This window comes from Echiichthys vipera, assembly GCF_963691815.1.
Source record: "Echiichthys vipera genome assembly, chromosome: 11".
Classification (NCBI taxonomy): domain Eukaryota; kingdom Metazoa; phylum Chordata; class Actinopteri; order Perciformes; family Trachinidae; genus Echiichthys; species Echiichthys vipera.
In genome coordinates, this window is record NC_139836.1 from 22,474,860 (window position 1) to 22,501,869 (window position 27,010).

At 40.7% G+C, this 27,010-nt stretch overlaps 1 protein-coding gene across 1 annotated transcript; it reads right to left on the minus strand.

Annotated features, from left to right (window-relative positions):
* Positions 1 to 5,785: 5,785 nt before the first annotated feature.
* On the minus strand, positions 5,786 to 26,263 carry wapla (WAPL cohesin release factor a). The gene is made up of 20 exons (XM_083922361.1): positions 26,011 to 26,263; positions 24,240 to 24,653; positions 23,326 to 24,037; positions 21,959 to 22,266; positions 21,393 to 21,517; positions 20,229 to 20,324; positions 19,442 to 19,603; positions 18,646 to 18,782; positions 17,623 to 17,734; positions 15,799 to 16,029; positions 14,259 to 14,370; positions 13,270 to 13,367; positions 12,911 to 12,987; positions 11,861 to 12,036; positions 11,457 to 11,572; positions 11,102 to 11,332; positions 10,304 to 10,517; positions 9,210 to 9,298; positions 8,656 to 8,751; positions 5,786 to 7,736 (listed from the first exon to the last, which is right to left on the minus strand). The coding sequence occupies exons 2-20, from the start codon at positions 24,625 to 24,627 to the stop codon at positions 7,671 to 7,673; spliced, it is 3,546 nt and encodes a 1,181-aa protein (XP_083778487.1). The 5' UTR covers positions 24,628 to 24,653; positions 26,011 to 26,263; the 3' UTR covers positions 5,786 to 7,670.
* Positions 26,264 to 27,010: the final 747 nt, after the last annotated feature.

Below are 27,010 nucleotides of genomic sequence, written 5' to 3' on the forward strand. Positions count from 1 at the left end.
TGTAAAGCAGTCATAGCGTATGTTCAGCCTAACAATCCTCTGAATTTTGAAGATGATGTGAATTTAGGTTTGTAAAGCTCTCCCTCATAGAGCCCAGACTCTCATGGGTTTTTATGTCAAACCACGCAAAGCACCTTTTAGACACCTTCCTTATGATACTGAATGTTTTACTTGAAGTGAATCTTGGCATGTTCTTTCCCGTGTGTCTCTCTGTTCTCCCCCCAGGCGCTACAGCCTTTCAGGGGCACCCTGCCACAGTAAAGGATTAATATTAATTCCCTCCAAATGACTCAGATTCAATTATGCAAGATAAGTTTTCCGTTTTTTGATTTAGGCCACTTCCTGCACACAAATCTGCCTCCTCTCTGTGGTGGAATATCTGGGTATAAGGCAATGATATTTGGAAGACGTTTCCAAAGCAACCAAAACTGTGCAATCAAATGCAGCTTCAGTATCAAAGGCCCTTTTCGCCTTGCCATCTCTCAGTGCTGCATTGAAAGTTTTGCTGATTGCCAGCCTCCAGAGAAGTATCACAGGGGCCATTATATCGGGGGAAAGGACGTCTGCATAGTCTGTTTAGAGGCTTGTGCTGCTGATGTTTTGGTTTGCTTTTCTAAAGCCACAGGGGTCTCTGCTAGTTGGGGTGGCATGCCCTTACATGCTTCACACTGGCAGTTAATCACTTAGATCTCCAACAACAAATGAATAAATAAAAAAACCCTGCCAGGACAAGTGGGAAAGAGAGAAGAGAAACCATGACAGAGGAAAGTGGGTTGAAATGAGAGGGGAAGAAATAGCCTAGTGCAGAAAAAATAGGTAAAGAAAGTAACATAGTGAAACGTGGCTACTGCAAACACTCGGCTTTCTCCATCAACTGAGAGTTTTATCAATACATATGTTCAATGCATTTGATTGAATTGACCTTTTCTATTGTATTTAATACATCCTCAGTAATAGGGCAATCAAGAAATGTCACCTGGTTTGGCTTACAATAAACACTGCACTAGTTTAAAGGCGCCTTACTTAGATACCTGCATTAGATGTATGTTCGCTGGACAGGCAGGAAAAAAAGGCATCAATCTCAGGTAGTGTTCTATTTTTTGCAAAAAGCATCCTAGATATAATAGCTGCACTGACTGCAGGCTTGTCAATATAACTAACATGTTTACCCTGGAAATTTCAGCTGCAGACACCTAACAGTTTTTTATCCTTAGGTAAGCTGTGACCCACTCTGTTACAAAGACATTTACAGAGAAAGTGTTTGCTGACAGATATGAGAAAGGAATAGGCTTAGTAGACAAGAGGAACAGACTACAACTTTAGCTTTTGACATCAGGGGGTTGCGTTCACGCTTCAAAAATCATAAACGTGATGTTGATTTGTGAAGAATATCTCGCTGAGCAAAACGTGTAGATATCATGAAATAAATTGTGTGAACCCCAGAGCTTATTTTCTGCAACAATCCAAACCACAATGGAAAAGTCCCATTGAGTTTTTGTTGAGGGAACCCAGGGCGATGCTCCCCCAAAGCAATTTCAGTCAAAAGCAACTGGACTTGGTCATTTGTCTAGGTAGACGTTTCACCTCTCACCCAAGAGGCTTCATCAGTTCATGTACCCATCTGACCGGGCTGGGACCGGTCCAACTACTGGTGTGGAGATCCAGGTACTTAACCTCTACATGATGACCTAACAATGACCTGGATAAAATGAGAACATTCACAGGCTCAGGGTGATGCTAACTTCCGGATCGGCCTACATTAATACGTCCTCCCTGCAGCACTCTATTATCTACTCTCTACTGTGGGGGGAAGAAGGTGTTTCAGGAGCTAAACATGATAAATTATATTAAGTACGGGCAGGTGCCAAGGAAGGCTAGTGATGTAAAATACCACCAAGATAATGATCTTTGAGATACACTGAACCTGTCTGATTCAGAACTGAGCGGCCGGATCGTACATCAACCTCTTTGTAAGACTCTCTTGTGCTTCAAATTACTGGGCAAAATGCCAAAATAATAAGCGCAGGCAAACGTTCTGCATGCATGGCTGGCTCCAATTTTTTGCTGCATGGAACAGTTGTTCACAGCAGGAGAGATCGCTATTAATTTATTCCCTCTGTTGGACAAATATCTTCATGTTAGGATCTCAGGACGAACAGATGCTGAATGGGATCGCGTCCCTGAGCTCCTCATCATAGCGTTCTTACAACCCAACCCACACATTAAGCCTGCTTTCACACAGTAACCAGCCTCACATTCAGTTGTGTAAAAGAAAAGAAGAAAACACTAAAGAAAATAAGATATTATACAGCTCTTGATTTGTGAATGCGTATTCTGAGGATGTTTATGTATGTTGTTGGCATTTCCTTGTGATTTGACCCAAGAACTTCCACTCAGGATCAACTGAAGGAGCTTGCAATGATGTCTCAAATGAGCCCCTTGATATAGACACACTGCATCCATCCCTAATGCATACACACAGATGGACAGAGATAAACACGCGCACACAAAGAGGCAACCCAGACGACTCCACACAACACTCATCAGCCTTGGCGCTGCTGCCACATACAGAGAAGAAGGCATACTGCGCCTGGAGGTGGAGAATAGCAAGAGGCAGAGGCAGTGTGGGGTAGTAATACTACCACTGCTCTGCTCCTCATCTGGCTTGCCTGTGGACAAAGCCCATCTGTTAGAGTGCAGGTCACGCACACAGATGAATACAGATGGGCTGCTGAGTCTTTCGGTCCTGCCACTTAATGATTTAAAGGGTGAGATTAAACAAGAAGCGCTACCGGCACGTGTATGAACAGAAAAGGGTGTACTTTGTTTTGTTAGGATGTGAATGTATATGCGGCAGCGGGTTCACACAATTAACACAGCGCCCGTGTAGCAACTGTTGTGCCTTTGTTTGCTGCATTTATTGCAAGGTTCGCAGGCCTGTGTGCGATTTCTTAAGCCTGAATAGCAGTGTAAAGCTGCAAACGTGTATATGTGTGAGTAAACAATACACAACTGAAAAACATCCATTTAGGCGGCAGAGCAGTGTGCTGTGGCAGCAGAATAGGGCTGCACCGTTGGACAAACCGGATAAATCCTTGGCTGTAAAAGCAAAATAATCCAAGACTTGTACACAAATCAGTGAGTCCCAGATCCATCGCCACTCGACAGTGTAGTCAAGTGCAAAGTTCCTCATTCAGTTGACAGTGTTGGCTCAGGGTTAGCTCTAGGTTCCCCTGCAGTTTCAAGATAATATGCTCAGTTCAGCCTCACTGTTTGACTTAATCTGTCTTGACGTACAAATTGAGGGGTAGAAAGAGAAGAGGGGAGAAATACCGAATGCTACTTTACTAAGTATTGCAAAGTATTGCCCGGTAGAGCTATATTTCTCTGTTTCATAACCTCCATTGTTGTCAAAACTATTGCCCTGCATTATGTTGATCACTGGCGCTGTAGTAGTGAACCTTTCGTCCTGTTTGAATAACATTTGCAAAAACCTAAAATGCTCATTGTTTAGGAAATGAATTAGCTTTTCTTAATTATTTCCTAAAATGTATGTCCTCATTAGAAACCAATATACTTGCAGACCATGCCCCTATTAGTTATTGTGTGACTTCTGAATTGTAAAAAGCATCCATGTCATCTTCAAAGTTGTGATTATGACTGGAACTTACAAATATGGAAGTACCCGAGTTGTCCTGTGAGGTGCACATTCAAGTCGTTACCATGGGAACCTTTCATGTTTCACCCATCAGACGTGACCGTGGCTTTAGAGCAACAGACAGACCGGGGAATTCTTAAGGTAATGAGAGATCAACACAACAAATTTTAGGTCTTCTTATGGGATTTGCTGACAATACTTTGCAATGCAGGACTATTACTTGTAGATGAGTATTTTACATCGGGCATTGAATGCTAGTTCCTGTAGGCTACTGTTTAAAAACCTTTTCTCTGTGCCTGAGTGTTCCAGTTGATTTTCTTATAGAGATATCCTTGAAGAATTGCATCTGTTAATCACGCATTAGACATGCTGTGGTATGAATAAAACTTCTCTGAAAGCAAAAAGCTAGAATGAAGGATTGCTTTTTTTTTAATCTTCACCCACATAACTGTCACCAAAAGCACTCAGAGCTCTGCAGATTTAAGAGATGAATGCCTCTGCACATTCCCATCTTGTGTTTCATGTGTTGGTAAAATGTTTCGCTGTGTGACAACTTGATTTAAATGTACTGGATAAGGGTGTCAATGGTCAGTAAAGTAACTGTTGAGCCCCTTCATAAATGTTTCACCACTCTGCAGGGCATATGCGAGTGAGTGTGCGCGTTATTGCATCAACGAGGGCGTTTATCTCTCCAAAGACAGCAGAGTTCTTACAGCTTGAGGGGAAATCAGCAGGCAACACCACTGATGAGTAGATACTTGTGTGTGCTAGTACACAAAAATATATGTGGGTGTGCACACATCACTTCAGCTGTTCAGGCACTACGGTCAGAGGCTGAGTACTCACACCACCTAGTGGCATTGATGCCTTGTATCATTCTGCCTGAGGAAGCAGCAGGAAAATGAGAAGACAAACAAAACAATTACACCTGCAGACTTATCAGCCATTCAAACTTACCATTCACAACACAGAAAGCATGAATTAGTACATCAAAAAGGAGTCACAGAGTTGGAAGGTCCTCTTGCTGCAATAAATCTCTCAAACAACACAGAAACAGGTTATAAAAATTAAAACAGCATGTGTGCAGGGGAGAGGCAAGGCTGGAAAGACAAGTGAGTCGAGCTAGAGTATAATTTGTCCAGAGACGGAGGGAGATGAAAGGATGAATGCTGGGGAAGCTGCAATATTCAGCGGCAGTTCTCTTTAGGCTGTGCAGCTTCACGGAGAGGCTTTTGATTGGCAGGTAGAAACCGTTAATCCCTTGTTCTGCATTCTTTTTCTCCCTCAGTCTTCCCTCTGCCCTCCCGCACATTCAGTCTCAGAGAACATCTTATCAGTCTTGTAAACCTACTGGAAGCACTGTTTTTGTTTACCCTCATACACCCCCTTACCACTGAGCATCACAGGGAATGCTCCCTCTGCCTTTGACTTCCTACAACGGAAGAGCAGTCATGTATAATGTATAAAGGCGGATGAAAGGAAGAGGTGCCCATCATCTACATAGCTGCGCTACCACCTTGGTCTAATCATACATTTGCATGCGTGGCAAGGAGACATAAATACATAATTATGTTATTTGTGCACTGTGTTCCAAATGGATTACCCGACAATTTCTGACATTTCAGATATAAAAGCTGCATTTGTCCCCACGTCTTGCATCACGGTTGACATAGTTGTCGCATGCATGGAATCAGTGTTGCCAGGAAGTATTTCACTCCATTCCCAGGCTCCCTGAGCTATTTGTAAGTTTGACTCTCAGCTAGCAACTGCAACAAGAATCTTTTTGTTTCCATTATGCAGCAGTCATTCAAGCTGAGGGGCCGTGTCCACACACCGTCACCACTGAGTGCTGTTAAGTATACCAAACACGCTTTGGACTCTCACTATTGCAGCCAGTTTGTCAGAGATGAAAAACAAGCAGGGAGCGCGCACGCACACACGCACGCACTCACATGCACACGCACACACACACACACGCCAAAAGGAAACTAAACATCACGTCTGTTTGGTATAGTGTTTACCTCCCGTGGCATTGAATGCATAAAAAAAGTTCAACCAACAAGTCTGGAAATGAAAGAAAGCATTCCTGCTGTTTAAACAATTCAAGGAAGAAAACACATAGGGGAGTGTACTGAAAGTAGCAACAGCTTTTTTTTTTTTTGAGATACAACTATTTACATGTAACCAAAGACAATGTCCTTGAAACGGGTACAAACATTTTTTTTTCCTCTTCCTGCGATTTTTGTTTTTCCAAATGACAACTCAGAAATATTGTATAAAATAAAAATATCAGCTTCAGGAAAAAAAGTAGTCTACGCATCTTTAAATGTCCATTAACCACTATGTACAGGAGTATTTACATTCGAAAATTCCATTCAGACCAGAACTCTGCAAAGTAATAAACAGTAAACACAGTTGCAACCATGTTCACTGCAGCCCTACAAACCAGATAGAACTAATCTGCTTACACAGGTATGGCTGTCATTCAAATCAGTGATCGTACATGTGAGCAGTACAAGACAGAGGCGTTTTTGAGGGTTCATGTGCGTCATTACGTCATTACAAAAGAATAAATAAATGGGAGCTAAATGAATGTTGTCCAATGCAGACAAATCATAGTACAATGAGAGTTCAAACAGGAAGCTACACGTGGCTGGACATACAGAAACATGGAGCCATCGTGTTTTATTAAATGCAGCAAGTTTTGATAAAGTTTTGAAAACCATAATATAAGCAAAATCTGTAACACACACACATGTAATGATGTCCAGCCACTGAGCTGTGTCACATGGGGTAGATTTTATGAAACATGATGTGAAGCTTTAGACACGGTTGGAATCTCACTAGGTAAAGACTGTGCATTTACAAAGGAGGAGAAAAAAAAAAAGCATTAAATTAAATACATTTTTAAGAAAGAACTTCATTAAAAATTCAAAAAGGAAGCACAACCATCAATTTGAGTAAGTCATCACATCAGTTATATCTGTGAGTTTCAATGCATACTGTAATTACATACCCTTGAATTAATAGGAATTTAAATAAGCTAAACATAAAGTAAAATATGACCAAATGACGGGTGAGAAGAGAAATCGAAAAATTCATAATGGCATGTAATTTCCAAGTGCCACTATCAGTCAAACAAAGGACATACTATCATAGTCACACTGTAAAAGTAATTCATAATCTGGATGAGGAAAAAAAATGCCCACAAGGGAAAAAAGTAAAATCTAAAAAAAAAACATATCAGAATGTAATGTGCTAACTAAATTAATGGGCACAATGAGAACGTAAAACCAGAGGAAAAAAAGACTCTTTCCCTTAAACATTCAAGCCAACTGCAAACACTTAGGTAAATGGATGTATGCAATTAAAACCATTCCACACAAGTTTACACAGAGACATCACTCTAACATCCATGAATATGATTGTTTTTCATGCTAATCAATGATTTCACCCTTGGCTTTGATGTGGATGAGTAGAGATTAAAATGTAATGATCCATAAAATTTGATTCAGAGGTTCACACTCCAGCTAAGCGACCAGGAATCGAGACCAGGCAGTGGGACAGGAGTCTCCGCCTATGTGGCCTGTCAAACCTTTCAGGACATTTCAAGAAGAGGTCTGCTTTGAGTCCATCTTCATATTTGACATTCCACAGAGTATTTTGAAACTTTAGCCTAGCCTCTGCCTGATTCCCAGTAACCTGAGGATGAGTCTTCGGACTTCGAATGTGGTGTTAGAGGAGTGAAACTGAAGGAATCTGCATGTCTGTCAGCTAACAGGGCTTTGGTTCAGGCTGTGCTCCAGAGGGAGAGAGACTGTTATATTTGTGTGTTCACAAACCTTTATCGGTAACAATTCAGAGCGATCACAGCACTGAGTGATCTGGTGAAGTCACAGCAACGCTGCAGAGTCTTCAATGAACCCTTGTGGCTCCTGTCGGGTAGGGGGCAGCAGAATAGCCTGGGATCCGTTTTAATGTGCAGAGTGCGAGCTCCCGGTCTGGCTGTCTGTTAACAGTGCTCCAGGTAATCGATGGCCCGCGAGATGGACTTCTGTCCTGTGGTGCCCATTGCACACTGTGTGTGGAGACAAAATAAAAACAAGAGTGTAAAGGTGCCAACATCTACTACTGTACTGTTCTTGAGGCAGACACACTGAGGATGTTTGAGCTTCTGTTCACTTGAAAAGGCGAAATCTATGAAACAGATGGTTCCAGTCTTCTGCTGACAGGATGAGTTGCTTTCAAAGCTGCTGCAACGTGCACATCTGTGACTGTAACTGTTCAAAATTAATGCTTGACTTGGTTTTAAATTAAATTATCCATCACATCTACTTGAATTATGCTGCTTAGATACATAAGAATCATATTAATTGATGACAATTTACTGGCCACATTTTGTACTATAATGGCAAATTACTGCCACAAAATCTTTCTAAAAGCTAAGTGCCACTAGAGGCTGTGAAAGTGATTTTAGACTAGCTAAGAAGCTGTTGAGGTATTTTAAATGAGCGACAAAGCCTCACAAATCGTTTTTTACAGCCCTTTCAGGCAGTATGCATTACTCAAGCTCTGCTTTAATGAAATAAGCACAAGTAAACAATTTCATTTTCATCCAAATTATAGTATTTTTAGGAAGGAGCTGAATGAAGGTGCAGAAAAAACAAGAGCAAAACCTGCAATTATATTTTAAACTAAAGGAAAATGGGGAATTACTGGCCCTCAGAAAAACGTTTATTTTTTTCCAGGCCACACCGCTGCACAATGAGTCCAATTAAAAGAGCTTTTTGCAACTTCAATACAATTTGCCAGGAGCTGTGGTCGCATCAACATTCTTAGGTGAACCGTTTACAAAAACAACTCTGATGTCAGTGTGAAAATGACGGCTCATCTTCTAGGTAGGAAATAGATTCCTTTTGTCACTATAGCACCACACTATAATTGAATTCCAACGTATATGTCATCATGCAACATTTGGTCCATCCTGTCATACTCACAGTAAGGTTCATGAAACTCAGGAACTTCTTCAGCATTTCTGTCATGATGGAGAAATCCCCTTTAGGTAGATGCTCTCTCACAGTAGTCACATTTTTCTGAGGGGGACAGAAAGGCGGGTGAGCAACTACATGAATTCCTTTGTCTTGGGAATATAATCTTAAATCATACTGTGTATCAGTGGCGGCTGCTGGTCTTTCAAGGAGGGGAAGCTAATTTTTCCGGCCTACATCATAAATGTGTTTGTTTATTTCTATGTAAATTCTACCCTTTGTTCCTTTTCAAGAAAATGCCAACTAAGTATCCTCTCAATGGCCAGCAGAGCTAGGCTGCTTAAACGGCCTTGGCCCAGCTGGAGCTGCTGCGCCAGGCTACTGTAAAGTGTGACCACCTGTGAGTGCGAGTGACGAGGGGAGAAGTGTTGCAGCTGCCGCTGCTCATTGGGGTTAGAAACCAGAACAGAGTCGCCAAACACAACGCTAGTAGTAGCTTCCCTTGCTGTCTTAGAGCAATCGCCACTGCCGTGCATGTGTGTGTGTGTGTAATATATCCTCACCTGGCTTCCCTGGCAGAGGCAGCCCAACAGCAGAGCAGTGTAGGAGGCAACAATACTGTCCTCCATATGCTTGCCTGCATGCTGCAGAGCTACAGCAAACACAAGGGAGAAAGAAAAAGATTCAGGATAACAGATACATATGCTGCCTCGTCTGGAGGAGAGGGTTTCAAACTCATGGGAGAGGCCTTCTGAATAGAAATGTTGGCTATAAATATCCCCGTGAGAAGGACTTTGGAGCTTCTACTCAGTTACCCAACAGGATGTGCTGGGGCTAAAATGGAACAGCAAACAGGTTTGCATTTCTCAACTTATGATTCAACCATATAAACAACGTAGCTACGCAGTATGAGCTGATGTGGAGTGATGTTCTTGTGCCTGCACAATTTTTTATACAACATAAAACAGCTTAATTGCAAAGAAATAATGTGGCTATTAGGGCTGCATTCAGGGCTCATTTATTAATATAGATGAATCCGCTTTATACCTTCTTAATACATCAGTGGGTCTTTACAATATCAGAAAATGGTGGGAAAAGTTGAAAAAGCTGGAACTTTTGCTTGAAAAATTACACTTGAATTTCTGTCCATCACTAATTTGACTAACTGCTTCAGCTCTAGTGGTTATGAACTCTGTTTAAAGGCTATGTAATCCAGTGGTATGCTGCAGAAAAAGAAACCCCATCCTGTCAACTCCAAATGCACACGTTTTTATTGCTCCAACCTTAATTAGTTGAGAAGCAAAAAAAGGTAATGAAGTTGTTGCCACAAAGTAATCAACAATGCAACATTAACCACATTTATCTAGATTATGATTTAAGCCGGAGCTAACTAGAATTACTGCCTCCACCAATCAAGCAGTTTACATCCATACATATTTAGTGAAGACTTTCAATAAAAGTTATTGTGTTTTTATCAAAACGTGGATGCTTCCCACACACACACAACAACCTGGCCAACTTTAAAGACGTTCCCTCCAGGGGTTCCAAAGATATTGCATTCCCAAGAATGGAACTGATAGACTACCTGGAAAACATAATGCTTTTGTCTACGACTGACACTGTCGAGACACAACTTCAAACACACACGAACGTCTACCTTTATTTAGATCCAACTCTTCATCTTCCTCCTCTTTCTTCTCATTCTCTTTCTTCTCAGTTTGGCTGTCGTTGGTTTCGGCTGCCACCCACTGGATCTCTCCTGAAGTCTCCTTCCACTCGCCGCTTTGGTCGGCCGGCTTGGGCGCCTCACTGATGAGGTCGTCAGTTTTAGCCTCAGCCAGGATGGCGGCGCGCTCCCTCTCCAGGAAGAGCTACGGTTTAGAGAGAAATCAACAGATGTGAACACCAAACGCGCACTTTTTAATTGGAGCCAAGTGACAGTAGATGTTTGAAGATTTAAAAAGGGAATAAAAGGCATAGCAGTTGAGCATGATAGCCAAGGTATTTCTTTCAAGGCTAGGTCAGAAACCAACAGGGTATGCCAAAAACTCACTTGATATTCAAAAGGTAATTTTAAAGTTAATCACTACACACAACTTTGCACTAATGAGTCAGTGTTTGGTTGAAGTTATATCAATAATAAAACAAACATCAATAAAATTAAGTTTTTATCTTGAAACTCAAATCCATAAACAAACATCTGACATTGCTATAAATACATTCAAGGCTACAGCTTATGGTTCTGTGGTAAAGCATGTAGCGACGAGGGAAAATTCAAAATGATGATACAGCAACATAGCAGCATCCATATACCAACTCCCAACGATGTCTTGATAGATGAAACACTGTCTAACAATACAACACATCCTTACTTCAAAAGAAATTATGAAACAAAAACATGCAACCCACAATGAAACCTAAAACAGTTATTAATGAGTCTTGGCAAAATTCCTACCTGCACCAGGGCAGCCAAAGCACCGGAGGGCTTGGGCTTGACAGCTCCGTCTCCCTGAGTCTCAGTTGTGCTTGACGGTGCTGACGCTGCCGCTGTGTCTGATTGTGTCAGGTCAGCAGGCTGCATCAGGCTGTCTTCCAGACATGTGTCCTCGACTATGTACTCCATGTCCACCAGACAGTGGCGGTTTCTGGAGCTATACTCCACAAGGTTAATTAGTAGACCCAGACCCTGGTAGACGCAACAAAGAAAAAACACAAATAAGACGAATGGTCAGAGATACACAGAGCGGGTTGTCAGAATATTTTGTAAACAATTATGTGGTGGTGTTTAGTTTTGTTTAACAGGCCCTTACCAGCACTCGCACGTCAAATCGCTGCTCCTGGGGGATGTAACGTGGAACTCGGAGGACGCAATTTAGAGCAGTTACAGTGAGCTGTTCCTGCTCACCTGTCTTAGTGCTTCCCCACTCTTCAGACAAAAAAATAATGTAATTATTAATCTCTGCTTATACCAGTCAATACCATTATAAGCACCTAAAGTATGGGTGATATGGTTGAAGCCTATATGAGCATATTAATAAGAATATAGTTCGATACTGGTACTTTCCTTTAAATACATGCAATATCATATATTACAATCAAACTGCTGTTTGAAGTATCACATCAGACATACAATAAGCCCTAATACTGAGTCATTGCATAGCTCTTCATATCCAAAACACAAAATCAAAAAATACAAAGTAGTAAATGAGAATACCATTGTCATGGGTAAGGTTGAGCAGCACTCCTATGATGGCCCTCATGCAGTCCTCCACAGCCTTGCCCACGTTACTGAAACTGCAGTGAGGCAGCGCTGCACCCGACAATGACAGAGAGCTGTTGTTTAGCGCCCTGCTGTATCGCTGAATCATATCTTCACAGTACCGCAAAGCCCTGGTGAAAGAAAGAAAAGCATACTGATGAGATGAACATAAACGTAGACGAGGAGCAGGAGATTTAAAAGCACTGATTACCTTTTAATGACTCTGCCCTTAATTCCATTTTATATCCACCAATACAGAAATATTAATCCAAGCTTTATTGGGATCCAACTTTTGCTGATAAAGCTTTGTTGGGTCAGTTAGTTACACTATTGACTATAACAGTAAGGTATGTGCTTTACTAACTCTTCCTTTGCTTCAATAAAGGTAAACATGCTTTAATTAAGAGACACACAAGTAGAAAGGAGTGCCAGGCAGATATATTGATCGGACGATATCATCAGCCGATATTAGCCTACATTATATACACCTGTACCGATAGATATAGATGCGTCTGTTTTCTGATATATATTGATATGAAATGCGTTTTTACAGAATATATAATGCGAAAAACAATGCTTGGGGTGAATTAGAAATGGTGACATATAGCTATTTATTTTACTTTTATCTATTTTTGCATAAATGGTCAGCAATTGACTGATACTGAACAAGATGTGTATTTAGCTTTTTTGTTTTTAATTATTCTATTTTCTTAGTTAATTTATAGTTGGACGATAGTGAGTTGGTTGATAGTGCTTGCTGTCAAGTATAATAATGTTAAATATTATTTAAAAATGTTATTTAATTAGGAGAGCAACTGGTACAATTAGTGAATATTTCCCCTCAAATATCCCATATCAGTCAGGCCGTAGTGGTAGAAATGTACTTTTTGTAACACTTTTGTATCCATCATATTAAACAAAGGTAAACTGAATGAACTGTTATATTAGTCAATGTCTCAGTACGTGTCCAGTCAATAATAGCTACAAGCTGTGTCTGGTGTTCACCTGGCAGAGGAGATGATGAGCTGTGAGTCTTTGTAGGCAATTAAGTAACCCTGGTTTTCGGGGTTCTGCACTGTCACCTGTTGGCAGAAGATGAAAGAGAGATAAAATCAATAGAGGGGAAAGTACACCGGAAGGCTCCAAAGGTACTCAAGAAACAGAAAATGAGGGGAGACACCTTTGTTTGGTTCAGACTTTTGATCAGTGGCACCGTAAGCAAGAAGACATTTTTTTATATTTTTTATAACAAAGGCTTTGATAAAGGTAAGAATAAAAGTCACCATCCTCTTCACCATACTCTTGTTCTTGAGTGTCACGACTTTGGTGAAATAGGAAACCCAACTTGAAAGAGCAGTACTTACACTTTCAAGTACTCTCAGACACCTCTCAGCCCCCCATAAAGACGCCACAAGGTTCTCCTTGTCATCCTCTTGGCTCAGGTTCTGCACACACTCTTTAACTGTGGTAAAACAAAACACACAATGCATGACAGGTACATGAAGAGGGTACCCACTCATAATTTTCCAATTAAATTCCATTTTCCATTGACTGACATGGGAGCTGAAATTAAAAGGTTGCGTTCTGCTTCTCTTCTGGCAAATGTCATACTGTACAGCATATGTTTAACCTGACTGTCACCAGAGGAATTTCGTTCCACCTTGCTTCCGCCTTGACTCCGCCTAGCTCCACTCAACCATCTGGGATAACTCCATAGGAAAGTGATTTCAGCTGGTCGAGTCAATCAGGACCGCCAAGCTGCGGTTTTATAGATGTGACTTAGCTGAGAAGCGACTGTTGTGATTCAGACATAAATGGCGGCTCGCATCGAGGAGGCAGGCGTCGATATCAATGCTGCTATTTCATCCGCGTTGTCCAATCTAATGAATATTTCTTCTTTAAAAGAACACCAGAGAACGGTGAAGGCTTTTGTTGGTGGAAACGATGTTTTCGTCCGTCTCTCACATCAGTGTCACGAGTTGGTTTCGATGTGAGTGGTTAAAGTAGCATGTCAATGAAGATGACGGACAAGCTGTTTATCCAATCATACGCAAGGATTTTTGATTAGACCCAGCCTCCTGAAATCACTTTCCTATGGAGCGAGCCAAGATGTATGAGTGAAGCAAGCGGAACAAAATTCACCTGGCCAGAGTCACGTCAGCTTATGTTACCAACACGTCAAGTTTCAAACAACATACAAACCTAGTTTTACATAGACTGAGTGAGGGGATAAAATACATTTAACACATACCAGGACTACATAGATTATCTCCAGGATATTTGGTCATTTTAACCAGTTATTGGTGCTTCTGTGGCCGGATAACTAGTCTCTTAATGCATCCCACAAACCTACCTTTGTCTACAATATGGTCTAAGCCACCTAGCAGTCGCAGTTCTTCTTTGAACCAATCTCCGGCTCTCTTGGAGGTTAAAGAGAGCAATGTCTCCATGGCGAGGTGGCCCGTCTGCAAAAGAAAAAAAAACATTTAAAATTTACAACATCCTGCATACACTTTTTATTTGGCATGACACCCTTTTAATACTGGGAAACCTGAAATATGGCAGTGTAATGAGGACATGAGCACATTCTCGATAATTATTAGCTAATATTGTCATGGATGCATGCATGACATGGATGCATGCATGACAAGTTGACCTTTAATCCCCGTCCAAAAAATAATCTACTACTTCTGTCATTTTAAGGTGGCTGATTAGGAATATAAAGAAGCAAATGAGTATATCGCCATCGCTTTAACATAACAAGGACATTCAACGACACTAATGCTTTTGTTGGGTCAATTACCGTAATTTCCGGACAATAAGCCGCTACTTTTTTCCCTCGTTCTGGTCCCTGAGGCTTATACAACGGTGCGGCTTTTCTACGGCTTGCGGTAACCAGGGGCGCACACTACCGAGGATGCGCGAGACCGAGGCAGACATCTGGCGCCAGGTAACGAGAGCAAAACAAAGAGTAGGAGAGCTTCAGCGACAGTTTGCCTGAAGGAAGTGTTCATGCAAACACCCTCAACATGGAAAACAAACGGAGAAGTGCATATGATGCTGCTTTTAAGTTAAAGGCAATCGATCTGGCTGTCAAAGAAGGAAATAGAGCCGCTGCAGGTACCTGGTTGGTTATTTTGATAACGTAAACGGCCGCGGGACTGCACTTTTACTGCCGTGTTACAGGCGAGCACTTTGTATTACTTTGCACCGTTGTATTATTTGTACTCTGCACGAATGCTGTTCGCCATGTCAAAGATGTGAAAGTTTGATTGAATGATTGAAAGATTTATTGTTAATAAATGGGACGCTTTGCGTTCCCAAACAGTCATCTCTGTCCCGACAATCCCCTCCGTGGTAGCAGGAACCCCTATATACTACGGTAATTACACATCAAAACGCCTGCGGTTTATAGTCGGGTGCTGCTTTTATATGGAGCAATCTGTATTTTACCCTAAATTTAGCTGGTGAGGCTTATAGTCAGGTGCGCTTTATAGTCCGGAAATTACGGTAATATATGACTTTAAAAGTGCAGTTCAATAGATTAATCTTAATGGGTGGGAACACCTGTCAGTTAAGGACCACAATCTCTAGGACAAGCGATCTACATGCTACCATTTTATATACATGACAAAATGTATCTTCACCAAGCAGGTGCTTAGTAATTACTTTAGGAGCAAGAGGAGTAAAAGAGTTAGATGCATTAAAACCAAATTAGACAACATTAACATGTCATGCCCAATTTGACAGATTGCACTTTCCCAATGAGGCTATTTAACCATTTAGGAAGTTTTGCTTGTTAAAGAAATAGTTACTTGTTTGAACTAAGGTACGTACAGAGGAGAAACTTTTTTTTGTTATATTTCATTTCATTATTGAAGAACACAACTCACTGTGATGTTTTCCAAGTCAAGGTGCTTGTTGTGCACTGTCTCACAAAGCTTCCTGATCTTCTCCTTGACCTTTTCCACCTCCTTTGCAGTGAGCTGGTCCTGGTGGGCTGAGTAGTCTTGGTCCAGTTCCAGCAGCTTGATCATAAGCTCCAGACAGGCCCTGTCCAGATCCATGTTAAGACGGTCCCGACTCAGAATGTACATCAGGGAAGCCGTGCACAAACCAAGGTTCTGGTATAACGATAGAGAAAGTCTATTAAAAAAAGTGGTGTAGGTGGTGTAGAACACACAGAGGTGAGACACAAGAGGGTTTGAACATCCTGCGCCAGCTGGAAATAACTGAACACATGCCCGCTATCACTACAGCATCCTCAAAGTTAGTAACCTTGGTGGTTTGTATGCCTCTGTGTTTACACTGGAAATACTGCACATTAGCGTGTCAATAATAATGATTTTTGCAGGCTGCAGAAATACAGAGCTGTAAGCCATCGCACATCTTATTGTACACATTGCCTACAAGTATCACTGTACATCGGCAGTCATAGCAGCTGACTGGAGTGGACTCTCTTCAGGGGTCTGTAACAGGATGATACTTGTGTTACTTGGATGCAGTGGGACACTTGAAAAGCTTCCTCTAAAGCCCGTCAATGTTTTCTGCTGCAATAGAGTCTGCATCACAAGGAAGCGAAAAAAGTACACCTGGTTTTTAATTATTTCTGCCCCAAACTGTATTTATTGAATTATTATGTTATTATTTCTGCATTAAACTGCTTTGAACTGTATCAAGTTCAAGGTTAATTTCTAATCTGGAAAATGTACACTTGATATTCAGAGTTACTGTAAATCATAAACTGCCGTCCAGTCACTATTTAAGCTAGTATTGTGACGCCGCAGTAATTTACAAACACAAACTGGATAATTCACAAAGGTAGGCATGTGAACAGGAAATAAACTAAGTATAGAGTTGAAGAAGCGTCAGCAGGTCATTGCTCTGAAGCCTCTGTAGGCAATTTGCTTCTGTGGCTCCCTGATGTTCACACCAGTCATCTGAGAGCGTGCCAAAGGGCTTTTGTATTGCAGGTTTACAACTGAACTACTAAAAGGCAAAAATACAATTTAAATTGTAGCCAATTAATGGGAGCTACTGTGTAAACATACCCTGTGTGAGGTTACTCGCCCATGTGCTCCTAAATACATTTTACAGTTCACTACACTACAAGGAAAACAAACTGTACCAAAGAACTCAACGCTTTGACTTGAATGTAATGATTAAAAAAATTATATTCACTTTTAAATAACTTCAGGCATGTAGGCATAAACATCCTCTTCATTAGCAAATACTGCAGAGGTGTTTATAAAGATATAAAAACAAACATCACCCTCTTCAGACTAAATGTAGCCTTTTTAAAAAACTGTTTTGTAACATGCAGATTACACTGCTAGCTTCTTAGGCCACTAATAAATACTGATAATTTAGCAACAAAGTTGAAAGTACAGTCTAACAGGAAAATAAACATTAGACCATCATATGTATTGGGCAATACATTTAAGTGTATATGTGAAACAATAACTTTGTAAAATTAATGAGGAGTCATCTAACCCAAGGGTGTCCTTATTGGAGGAAGTGTATGGCCTCCTACCACTTTTGATTTATTCAGTAACTAAGCGCACCAGCTAAGGTGCTAAAAACCCAGAGAAAATAACAAGTAAACAACAATAACACTAATTACTCACAAGGGGCAAACAAATTACCGTTTGTAACTACTTTACTTCTTTTGAAAGTGAAACTTAAGAAGCCAGTGACGTAAAAAGACTTTTACTGACCGGGTGTTGCGGAGCATCACTGAGCATTTTGAAGACCTGCGCCACTTTGCCTCTGGCCCGCAGGTGCATCCTGAAACTGGGCATGGCACAGCGCGTGGCCAGGCTGATTATACTGCAGCAGTAAGGGGAAGAGAAACAAAAGGAGAGAAAGAAAGTATTACAGAAATGCTAGGTCAAATATTTATCACTGTGGTAAAAACTAAAATGAAGGACAGAATGCAGCACCGCCTACTTCAAGATCAGAATCACTCTTTGTAATTAACATCCGCATTTTCTGTTTTTTATATATTTCTACCTCTTTCTCTGCATGTGTAAAGATTACAGCACTAAAAGGAGGCCAGGCTACATGCAGGTTCTTCTGAAGTCAAGGTTGCCTCTCCTGGGGTGATTTCATTTTCACAACACAATGACTGTGTGCTTTATTGGACTACGGAAGAACAAGCTTTATCTTATATTACCCCCAACAGATGGTGAAACGCATAAACAAAAAAGGGCAAAGGAGAGAGAGGAAGACAAAATATAAGTACACATGCTGCCTCTATAGGGCTCATTATGTTGTGTTCAAAATACAAAAAACAGGAATAGTCAAAGTGGTTGAATCTTCAAGAAGTGTCACTGTTAGTATATTGCATGTGAGCAAGACATTTGAATAAAAAACCTGTTTACATTCTCTGCAGTCTCTTTAAGCATGTTTACTCTGCAACGCTACCTCCTGCTTCTCTCTGTAAGAATAATTATCATTCATTTGTGCAATTTAATTAAGGATCAAATTTCAAAGCTGTGATCAACTAAAGCAGATGTTTCTGTAATTGCTCTAAAAATAGGCTAGGAGCATACTAGGTTACATGAACAATTGTTTGGTGCTTGTACTATTCAGTCAACTTAGTGAGGTACTTGGTACCCATACAGATCAATACCATCATGTGAACCAGGGGGGAAAAATCCATGTCAGAGCAGACAGAGCGTGTGCTCTTCCTTAGAACTGTACCAAAGAGGCAGCACTATGTGTTGTATTCCACTTACCTAAGGCATCGTGTGTTGAGAGGCTGACTGCTCTTCAGCCCCGTCTCCAGGTACTCAAAATCATCTGTGAACTCTTGATTCTCTCCGAACTCCACAACGTCATTGAAGTGCTTCACGTGCTGCACCACTGTGTACAGCTGGTGAAAGGGGAAGGGGGTCAATTATAGCTAATTGTGAAGCAGTGCATTTGTCCAGGGTCACCATCAACTCACACAAACTCAGGGAATCGCCCTCATTGTTAAAGTCGTCTTTATTGGTTTTATTACCAGCAATAGCCGACTGTGCCAATACCCCTCACAAATAAAAGCTCAGCATCTAGAGTTAAGGCCTGATGAGAGGGTTACTCTGTATGTCTACCAGTATCAACGGTCATGCTGTGTGAGCACTGAGCATGACACAGGAGGGAGGACTCAGGTTTAAAGCAAAATCAGTGTGTAGTGGCAGCTTAGCTAAAGCCATTTACCTCAGGGGATCCGTTACTAACAGTCTGATCATAGTCAAGTTTAAGAAGAGTTTCAATTAACAGCTACAGTCATCATTGCTACCTCCAATCCACCAAGGTTCAAATAAACACAAGTGAGCTCGACATGATTCAAATTAATGCTATCCCTGTATTGCATAACCTATATAAAGAACAGCTTGGTTGAGTATGTAAAAGAGAGATTAAATTCATAGCAGCACGCAAACAAATAGTAAAAACTGAGCACAAATAAACATTAAGCTGTGAAAGATTGCGCCTCGCCTCTCCCATTCCTCAGTAGACGTCTAAAAACATCTCAGTGCACTCCAGACTCACCTCCTTGTGCTCCTTTCTGCATTTGAGTGCAGTGACAATATCCTGGTTGAGTCGCGTGGGGATGGTCTCTGACTTAATGACTTTAGGCGGTGGTGGAGGGGCTTTGAACAAGCCATCATCTTTATGGGAGTTGCTGTCTTTGCTGCTGCTCGACAAAATAGCCTAAAGGAAGAAAAGCAGCAGAGAAATGGGGCTCATACCAAAATAACAAAATCTGTCTAACAACATGTCCGCAAGATTTACCACAGCTTCAGAGTCTGTTATAGCACACAAGCCTTTATGAAGTGTTAACAGATGAGGTAGTGCAAAGTTAAAAACTTCTTTTAAAGTCCCAGTTGCCAGAGTCTGATTAACTTGACTGTGAACAAACATATTTTCCATGGGGGAATTCAACACAAAATATACAAATAAACCCAGGTTCACTTGTCTTGGAAAATAACTACGTCAACGTAAAGGAGACTAATTAGAGCAATTAGACAAAACTGTTTACTACTAAGAGACCATTAAACAAGATCCTGGGTTGCAGATAGTAAGGAATAAAGAATTCTGTAAACAGTTATTAGTTACAGCATTTTCTTAACATAATAGCCTGAAATATTGTTTGCCTGCTTTGTGTGCAAATGAATACATTTCAAATGAGAACTTTTAACATCACAAATTCACCTTTTTGCTTAACAATGCCTTTATTTATTCCATTAACATTTACCTGACCAGGTAGTCCCTGTTCGCCTTAAAAAACAAACACAATAAATCCAAACTCTGTACCACCAAGAGAGCGTTATCTTACCGGTGCAGTTTGAGATCGAGAAAGTGGAGGTGCAGGTGTCTCTTCAGGCTCAGGTTGATTCCAGTGGCGAGCGTTGTACACAGCTTTAGCAGGGGACTGGAACCCAGTAAGGTTTTAATTATGGGTTGTTTGTTAGTAAACCAAAGGCATTGCCACCCATACCATACATAAACAAAGACCATGTAGAAACCCTTCGATGTGAATCTCCATAAAGCTCTCTAACACAAAGCTTAGGACGTTATTGTTGTAAATGAGATGAACACATAAATATTGGATGCTACAATCATGATGATAGACTGAGACAACAGCAGCCTCAGTGTGCAGAACAGTCCCAAAGCAGCACAAAACACTTCCAGTAAATGACACATTGTGCGATTCAATTATATATCGCAAAGACAATACAGAGTGCAGAGTTTTGTTGATGACGTACAAACAATAAACACAAAGAATTAGGAAGACAGACCACAAATAACCCGAAGCCACTGCAAAACACAATCTACATAAGCAGAGCATATGGGCATTGCAGACAATACCACAAATGTGTGCTACTGAACACACATTTAACCAATTCATGCAAGACTGCTTTGACAGTTAATCCCTGGGCATTGCCTCAAGTCTGCAACTGTAGCTCTAGCACACTTTACAGCAGAATCATAGAATAACATAACATGATAACAACCTAATGCATATTGGTTTCAGTTTAACTTCTTTCCTACCCCCTTGCTCAGTTTTTCTTTGAAGATCTCGTCTAAAATGGCTGTCATGCAAGTGTCAAGCCTAATTTATGTACTCCCATGTGTATTTAATTCAAGAAGCTTTATTTATCCCGAGGGAAATTATTAATGTATAACAAATTAAAAATACTCAACATTTTCTCAAGATATTCAGTGCAATATATATATATATATTTGTGTATCACGATAGCTTGATATGATTTCATCACAATACAATTCCATTGAAGGACGATAAGTGATGGTATTGACTTATCGCCCAGCCCTATTTAAACATCATAAACAAAAAACCCTGTTTAAAGCCAAGTAGTGCCAGACCTGAAATCAAGCCTAACCAGGTAGAAGGTCGTGCAGGCAGGTTGGATGACAAAATTACTTTTGAATACAAGCATGCAGGCAGAGAAAGACAGGCATTTCTGGCATGCTCATATACCTTTTTGGGTCCACTGAAGATCTTTTTGAGTCCACTGCCCATGTCCTTGGATTTGTCACCTGGCTTCCGTCCTTTCTGCCCCTCAGCGCCGCCAAGACTGGAGTCGTCAGCGAAGTCAAACGCATCTGTTGGATAGATTAAATTGTTAATGGCGAGAAGCGGGCATCAATGTATGAACGGACTGGACTGGACTGATAAGGTTTATCTTTTATTCAAGTTCTAAAAACAATGCACATTTTAGAAGCTTCTTATCAGGCTACAAATAGCTTGATCACAATGTCATCAAAACTGCACAGAGAAGATCTCATAAAAACATATTTTGCTTATCCAGCAGTGTATCATGGAAACGTGGGCAGTGTGTATAGATGAACGGTGTTTGGCTTCACTCTGCAAAGGAAATTGTGTCACTTCATTCCAATCTGCCGAAATCCAGGAAGGAAGTCAAACACTGTTCGTTTATACATACTGAGATGATACAGAACTAGATTCAAAATGATAAAGTATCGCTTTAGGTTAATTAAGAATAATTAGATGACCATGTCTCTATAAATTAAGGATCTGCTCACCTGTATTGCTGCTTGCTTGGCTGTCCTGAGAGTCACTGGTATGAGGGCTGTCCACACTGGAGCTCAGAGCAGCTAAGGCTGCAGCCGCCTTCTTGGCCTTCTTTTCTTTGGCCTGAGAGTTCTCGTCATCACTGTCACTTTCGCTCAGATCGTCGAAGCCAAAGTACTTGATCTTGTAGCTACTCTTGCCTCCCATGCCACTTTCTGAACCATCCTCACCACCCTGGTCCTCTTTGTCCTCAAAGCCAAAAAACTCTAGCTTGGTCTCAGTCTTGGTCTTCTTGGTCTTTGTCTGGGAGGGTCTAAACCTGGGAAGATACAGTGAGGGTATTTGTTTCTTGTTTGTTATTTATTGTTGTTTTATACTGAGACTGTGGGAAAGAGGGGAAAACTGGAGCCGGAGAGGGAAAACTAAAATTACCCATCGAAGCTAACCAAATAAAAAAAAAGCAAAAGTAGGGGTCAACAATTTTCTACAACTTAATCAGAAAACCTCTTAAAATTTTACAAATGTTACTGTTTGACCTAGACAGTCAAATAATGTATTATTGTCTTACTATTAAGCAAATTCAGTCATGATGAAGTTAATACCACATCATTAGATACAATGTCATGTCACAGAAAGCATCTCATGCATTAGCATTTCAAACTATCAGGAAGCAACAGCAAGACGTTGGCAGTGACAAACACCTTCAAGAACATAACATACCTTTAGAGTAATTAAGTGAATATACTACTTCAATACCACTTCCAGTTTGACTCCACTGTGTTACTGTGGAGACTGTATGAAAATGCAATACTTAATATCTAAAAAGGGAACAATCTGTCCAGAACCTTTTGTTATTGAGGTCTATATATATATATATATATATATATATATATAGATATAGATATATAATAATAATAATAATACAGTACGTGTTTTTGCTCCTCAGATGCTGAATAAATCATATTTCACACCATTAAGCTCAAATAGTGGATCCAGTCAAGAGGAAGACAGGATGTTCAAAGACCCAATGATATAAAGTGTGTGTGAATAAGTGTGCAATGAAATGCTATATATATATATATATATATATTAAACTGAAGATCATTACTTGTGGCTGACATCTGAAATCATAATCCACGCAAAATTCTGAATGACTCATGCATGACAAAAAGTTGTTGGAAGCTGATAAATACTACTAATTAATTAAGTCAAACTGTAGGAATATGTATAATATGTCCTGTACGTCGGCCCGTCCAGATGCTTTCCTCATTGTTTTTACCTTCATTATCAAAAGAGGAACTTCCGACTATCTCCAGGCCTGATTCTTCTTGCCCCGGGTTCACATCTGAAAACGGCTATATACGTTGAAATGACTTACCTGGTAGGTTTTGGTGGGGGAGCGTCGGACTTCTTCTTCATCTGGCCTGCGGCTCCAAGGTCAGCGGGGGCAGCCGGGGTGACCAGTTCATCAATACCCCGCTCAATTGAGTCCTGGATGGTGACGTTGCACACTGACAGACAGGAAGGGTGCAGAACTGTGTAGTCCCGTACCCTCCCGCCACCCCTGCCTGCGGGTTTGGCTGCTGGTTTAGCATTGGCAGCAGTACTACTTGCGCTAGCAGAAAGGACACTGTTGGGTTTATCTTGGGCACTCACTGATTCAGTGGGCTTGTTGCTGCTGTTTTCATCAGGTTCTGTGGACGTTTTTCCAGGCCTGGTGGGTCGCTGATATTTCTTGCAGTTTGAGGCCCTTAGGGTAAATGGGGAAGGGGGGATGTTGTCCACTGGTGCTGGTGGAGCCTCTGTGGGAGGCTCCATTTCAGGACTTTTCATTTCTTCCAATGTCAGTCCATCATAAGATGAAGAGGTTTGGAAGTCTCTGCTACCACCTGGTGCATCAGTGGAAACTTTAAGGGAACTAACTACATTCGGAGAGGAGGTTGGTCTCTGGGGTACTGAGAAGTTCTGATCATTAGAGGGGACTGTGTTTGACAAAGGGGCCTTAAATGCAGGTTTTTGGTTGCTATCTGATGTACTTCTGTACAAGGTTTGGTTATTTTTAACCACGCTCTCTTCAGATGTTTGCTTGGCTGTGAATGGAAAAGACAATTGCAGGTGGTTACAGTACATAGGACAGCTGGCACTGCAACAAAATGGCTAGCAGATACTATCAAACAAGCAGACTGAGATAAAAAAAACGAACAGTAGGCTACAGGTAGAAAATTAGCTGTCAAGACAATCAGAAGGTTGTTGCTGTTGTATGTTAGTCAACGTGATGTATTGGTAACTTACTTGTGAACGTGGCTGTTGAGGTTGTAGAGCCCTGTGCAGAAGTAACAACAGTGGCTTTCCCAACGCCCTGCACCGCGGTCACCTTTGTCACAGCCCCTTCATTAACTGCTGACTCGGACACACTGTGAGAGCTAACAGTCTTGGACTCATCATCACTGTCAAACCCAAATGGGTCTTCCTCACTGTCGCTGTCCTCGAGTCTGGGCCTCTTGGAAAGCTCAGACACGTCAGGTTTTAGGATAGGCCTCTTGGTACCCAACTGAGCCTTGTAGGTGGTCTCCCCCCATTTGGTGGTCAGCGTGGGCTTTTTATTGGAGAAGACCTCATCAAATTTGGAATTGGCCTCCCCTCCCTTGCGGTTGTATGTTTTACCGAATCTGGACGTCATGTCGGTGGCTTTATGTTACATATTCCCTGAGAACAGACGCACAGGACATTCAACGTTTAACATAATCACTCAAGCGTCAAGTAAACTGTGCAAATGTCAGGCAACACACAGCTCAAATAAATAATGTGTGTCTCAAGGGCAGCGCTTCACATGCAGCATTGTACCACATTTCAGGACAAAATATCCTCCACAATCACACTGGCAAAGTTTGAGGTCCTCATAGTTGCTCCAGAGGGCCTCCTAATTTGTTTAATAATCTTTCCAACGTTTTTTCTTTTTTAATATGTTTGAAAATAGATATTAACATGATGAGTTGATGACCTGTACAAAATCAGAGTACTGAAAAAAGCACATTCAGTCATTGCCGACTCATCTCATCCATTGCATTGCAAATTCATGTGGCTGCCATAAGGGTGCAGATACAAGCTGCTTTCTGTCAGACCAACAGACTTAAAAAATCCCTCATGCCTGCTGCAATCTGGTCAACAACCACATGAACTTGTGATTTGTATTTTTATCTTTTTTTTGTTTTGTTTTGTTTGCTGTGCCTCTTTTACTGTTGGCTGTACATCAAATTGCCCCTCAGTGATAATAAACATACATTGAACCATGAAACGTATCAATAGCATATACATTTGTGATAAAAAAAATAATTAAAAAACACAAAAAAACCGTACACAAGGCTGGCTTATGGGCAAGGTAGCCACTAAGGTAACCATGCACATATACAATTGAGCTGAAGGATTCAATGTGCCTTCCAAATGAATGTTTAACATTAACATATTAGGTATATATATATGAATCATCATCATTGTAATATCTTAGTATTGTATGCACCATGAAAAGCTGTGTGTACAGGGCTTAGCCCCCCCTAGCTATTAGACCAAATTTAATATGCAGCCTAATTTAAAACAATATTCGTAGCAGTGGTTACTGCTTCGTCTCTCTTTCAGCTAAGGGATCCTTGGCCTAAAAACGCTCAAGACTCCTGGTGTAAACTATTGGTTGACGGCACACCAAGTTCGCATAGCTGTAGCTCGCTAGCTCGATAATGCAAATAACATTATCGGTCGTACATGTGAAAGAAGCTTGGGCGAGTTGGATGAACTTTAGTAAAACTTTTGACTTAATAACATAACCTAAACGTCTCACTGTCAGTTAACAGTCAACTTAACCAGCGTGTGTTAACCCCAGCTGGGCCTGCTCCTGCTTGTAAAGTTACTATAAAGTCAGCCGTTAGCTTCAACACAGCTAAACTACGCTAACGCTGTTCACGTTTCACACTTAACTTACATCAAATGTGGGAAATGTTGAAATATGATTACGTATTTTTACCATATACATTTAAATATAAATATTACGGTTTAAAATTCTTAATGTTACCTTTCAACTCCAGCGACTCTGCTTGTTTGTTAGCCAGCCGGCTGAAGGCCTGATCTCACACTGGCGCACAAATCAAGCGGGTAAAGTGTGTTTAGCGCAGCAGAAACAGCACTACAAACACATCTCCAACCCCCGAGAGTGATGCTCGTTACCGAAGAAAAGCGCCCAAAACGCACCGTAGCGAGTATAGTCTAAATACGGCGGATAATCCGGACTTTTTGCGTTATGTTAGTGTTACTGACGGCCATTAAAATATCCCCTCCCTCCTCGTTCCTTGGCAAGACCCCCATATAGTGCTCTGCGAGAAGGAGAATTAGCCAATGAGCGTTAGGGAGGTTGTCCTGTGCTTTGTGACGTTGTTTAGCAACCGCGACTCTGATTGGTTTAGAAGTGAAATCATAACAAACGATAGAGGCGCTGAAGGTCCACGAATAGTTGTTGTTTTTTTTTATTCACAATATCATGGCATAGAAAACATGACAATAATGCATGTAAGGCACACTGGATACAAATGATAACTTAAATTGTATATGTATAATATTTGACACATTAAAATTAATAGAAAAAATAATTAATGAGAATAAATAAATTAATAGTAATAATAATAGGAAAGACATGTTTATTTGTATAGTATTGTACAATTCGACAACAAGGTAATTCAAAGTGGTTTACATAAAACATTAAAAGCATTAGGGGAAAATAAAGCATAAAACATATACATTTAAAACACATAAAAGGTCATTTAAAACATATAAAAGATTTAAAACACATAAAAGGTCATTTAAAACATATAAAAGATTTAAAACACATAAAAGGTCATTTAAAACATATAAAAGATTTAAAACACATAAAAGGTATCCCAAAAGCAATTTCAGTCAAAAGCAACTGGACTTGGTTATTCGTCTGAAATTGCTTTGGGGATAACGATGACCTGGACAAATGAGAACATTCACAGACATGAAAGGTAACTTAAAAACATATAAAATATGGTGACAGTTAC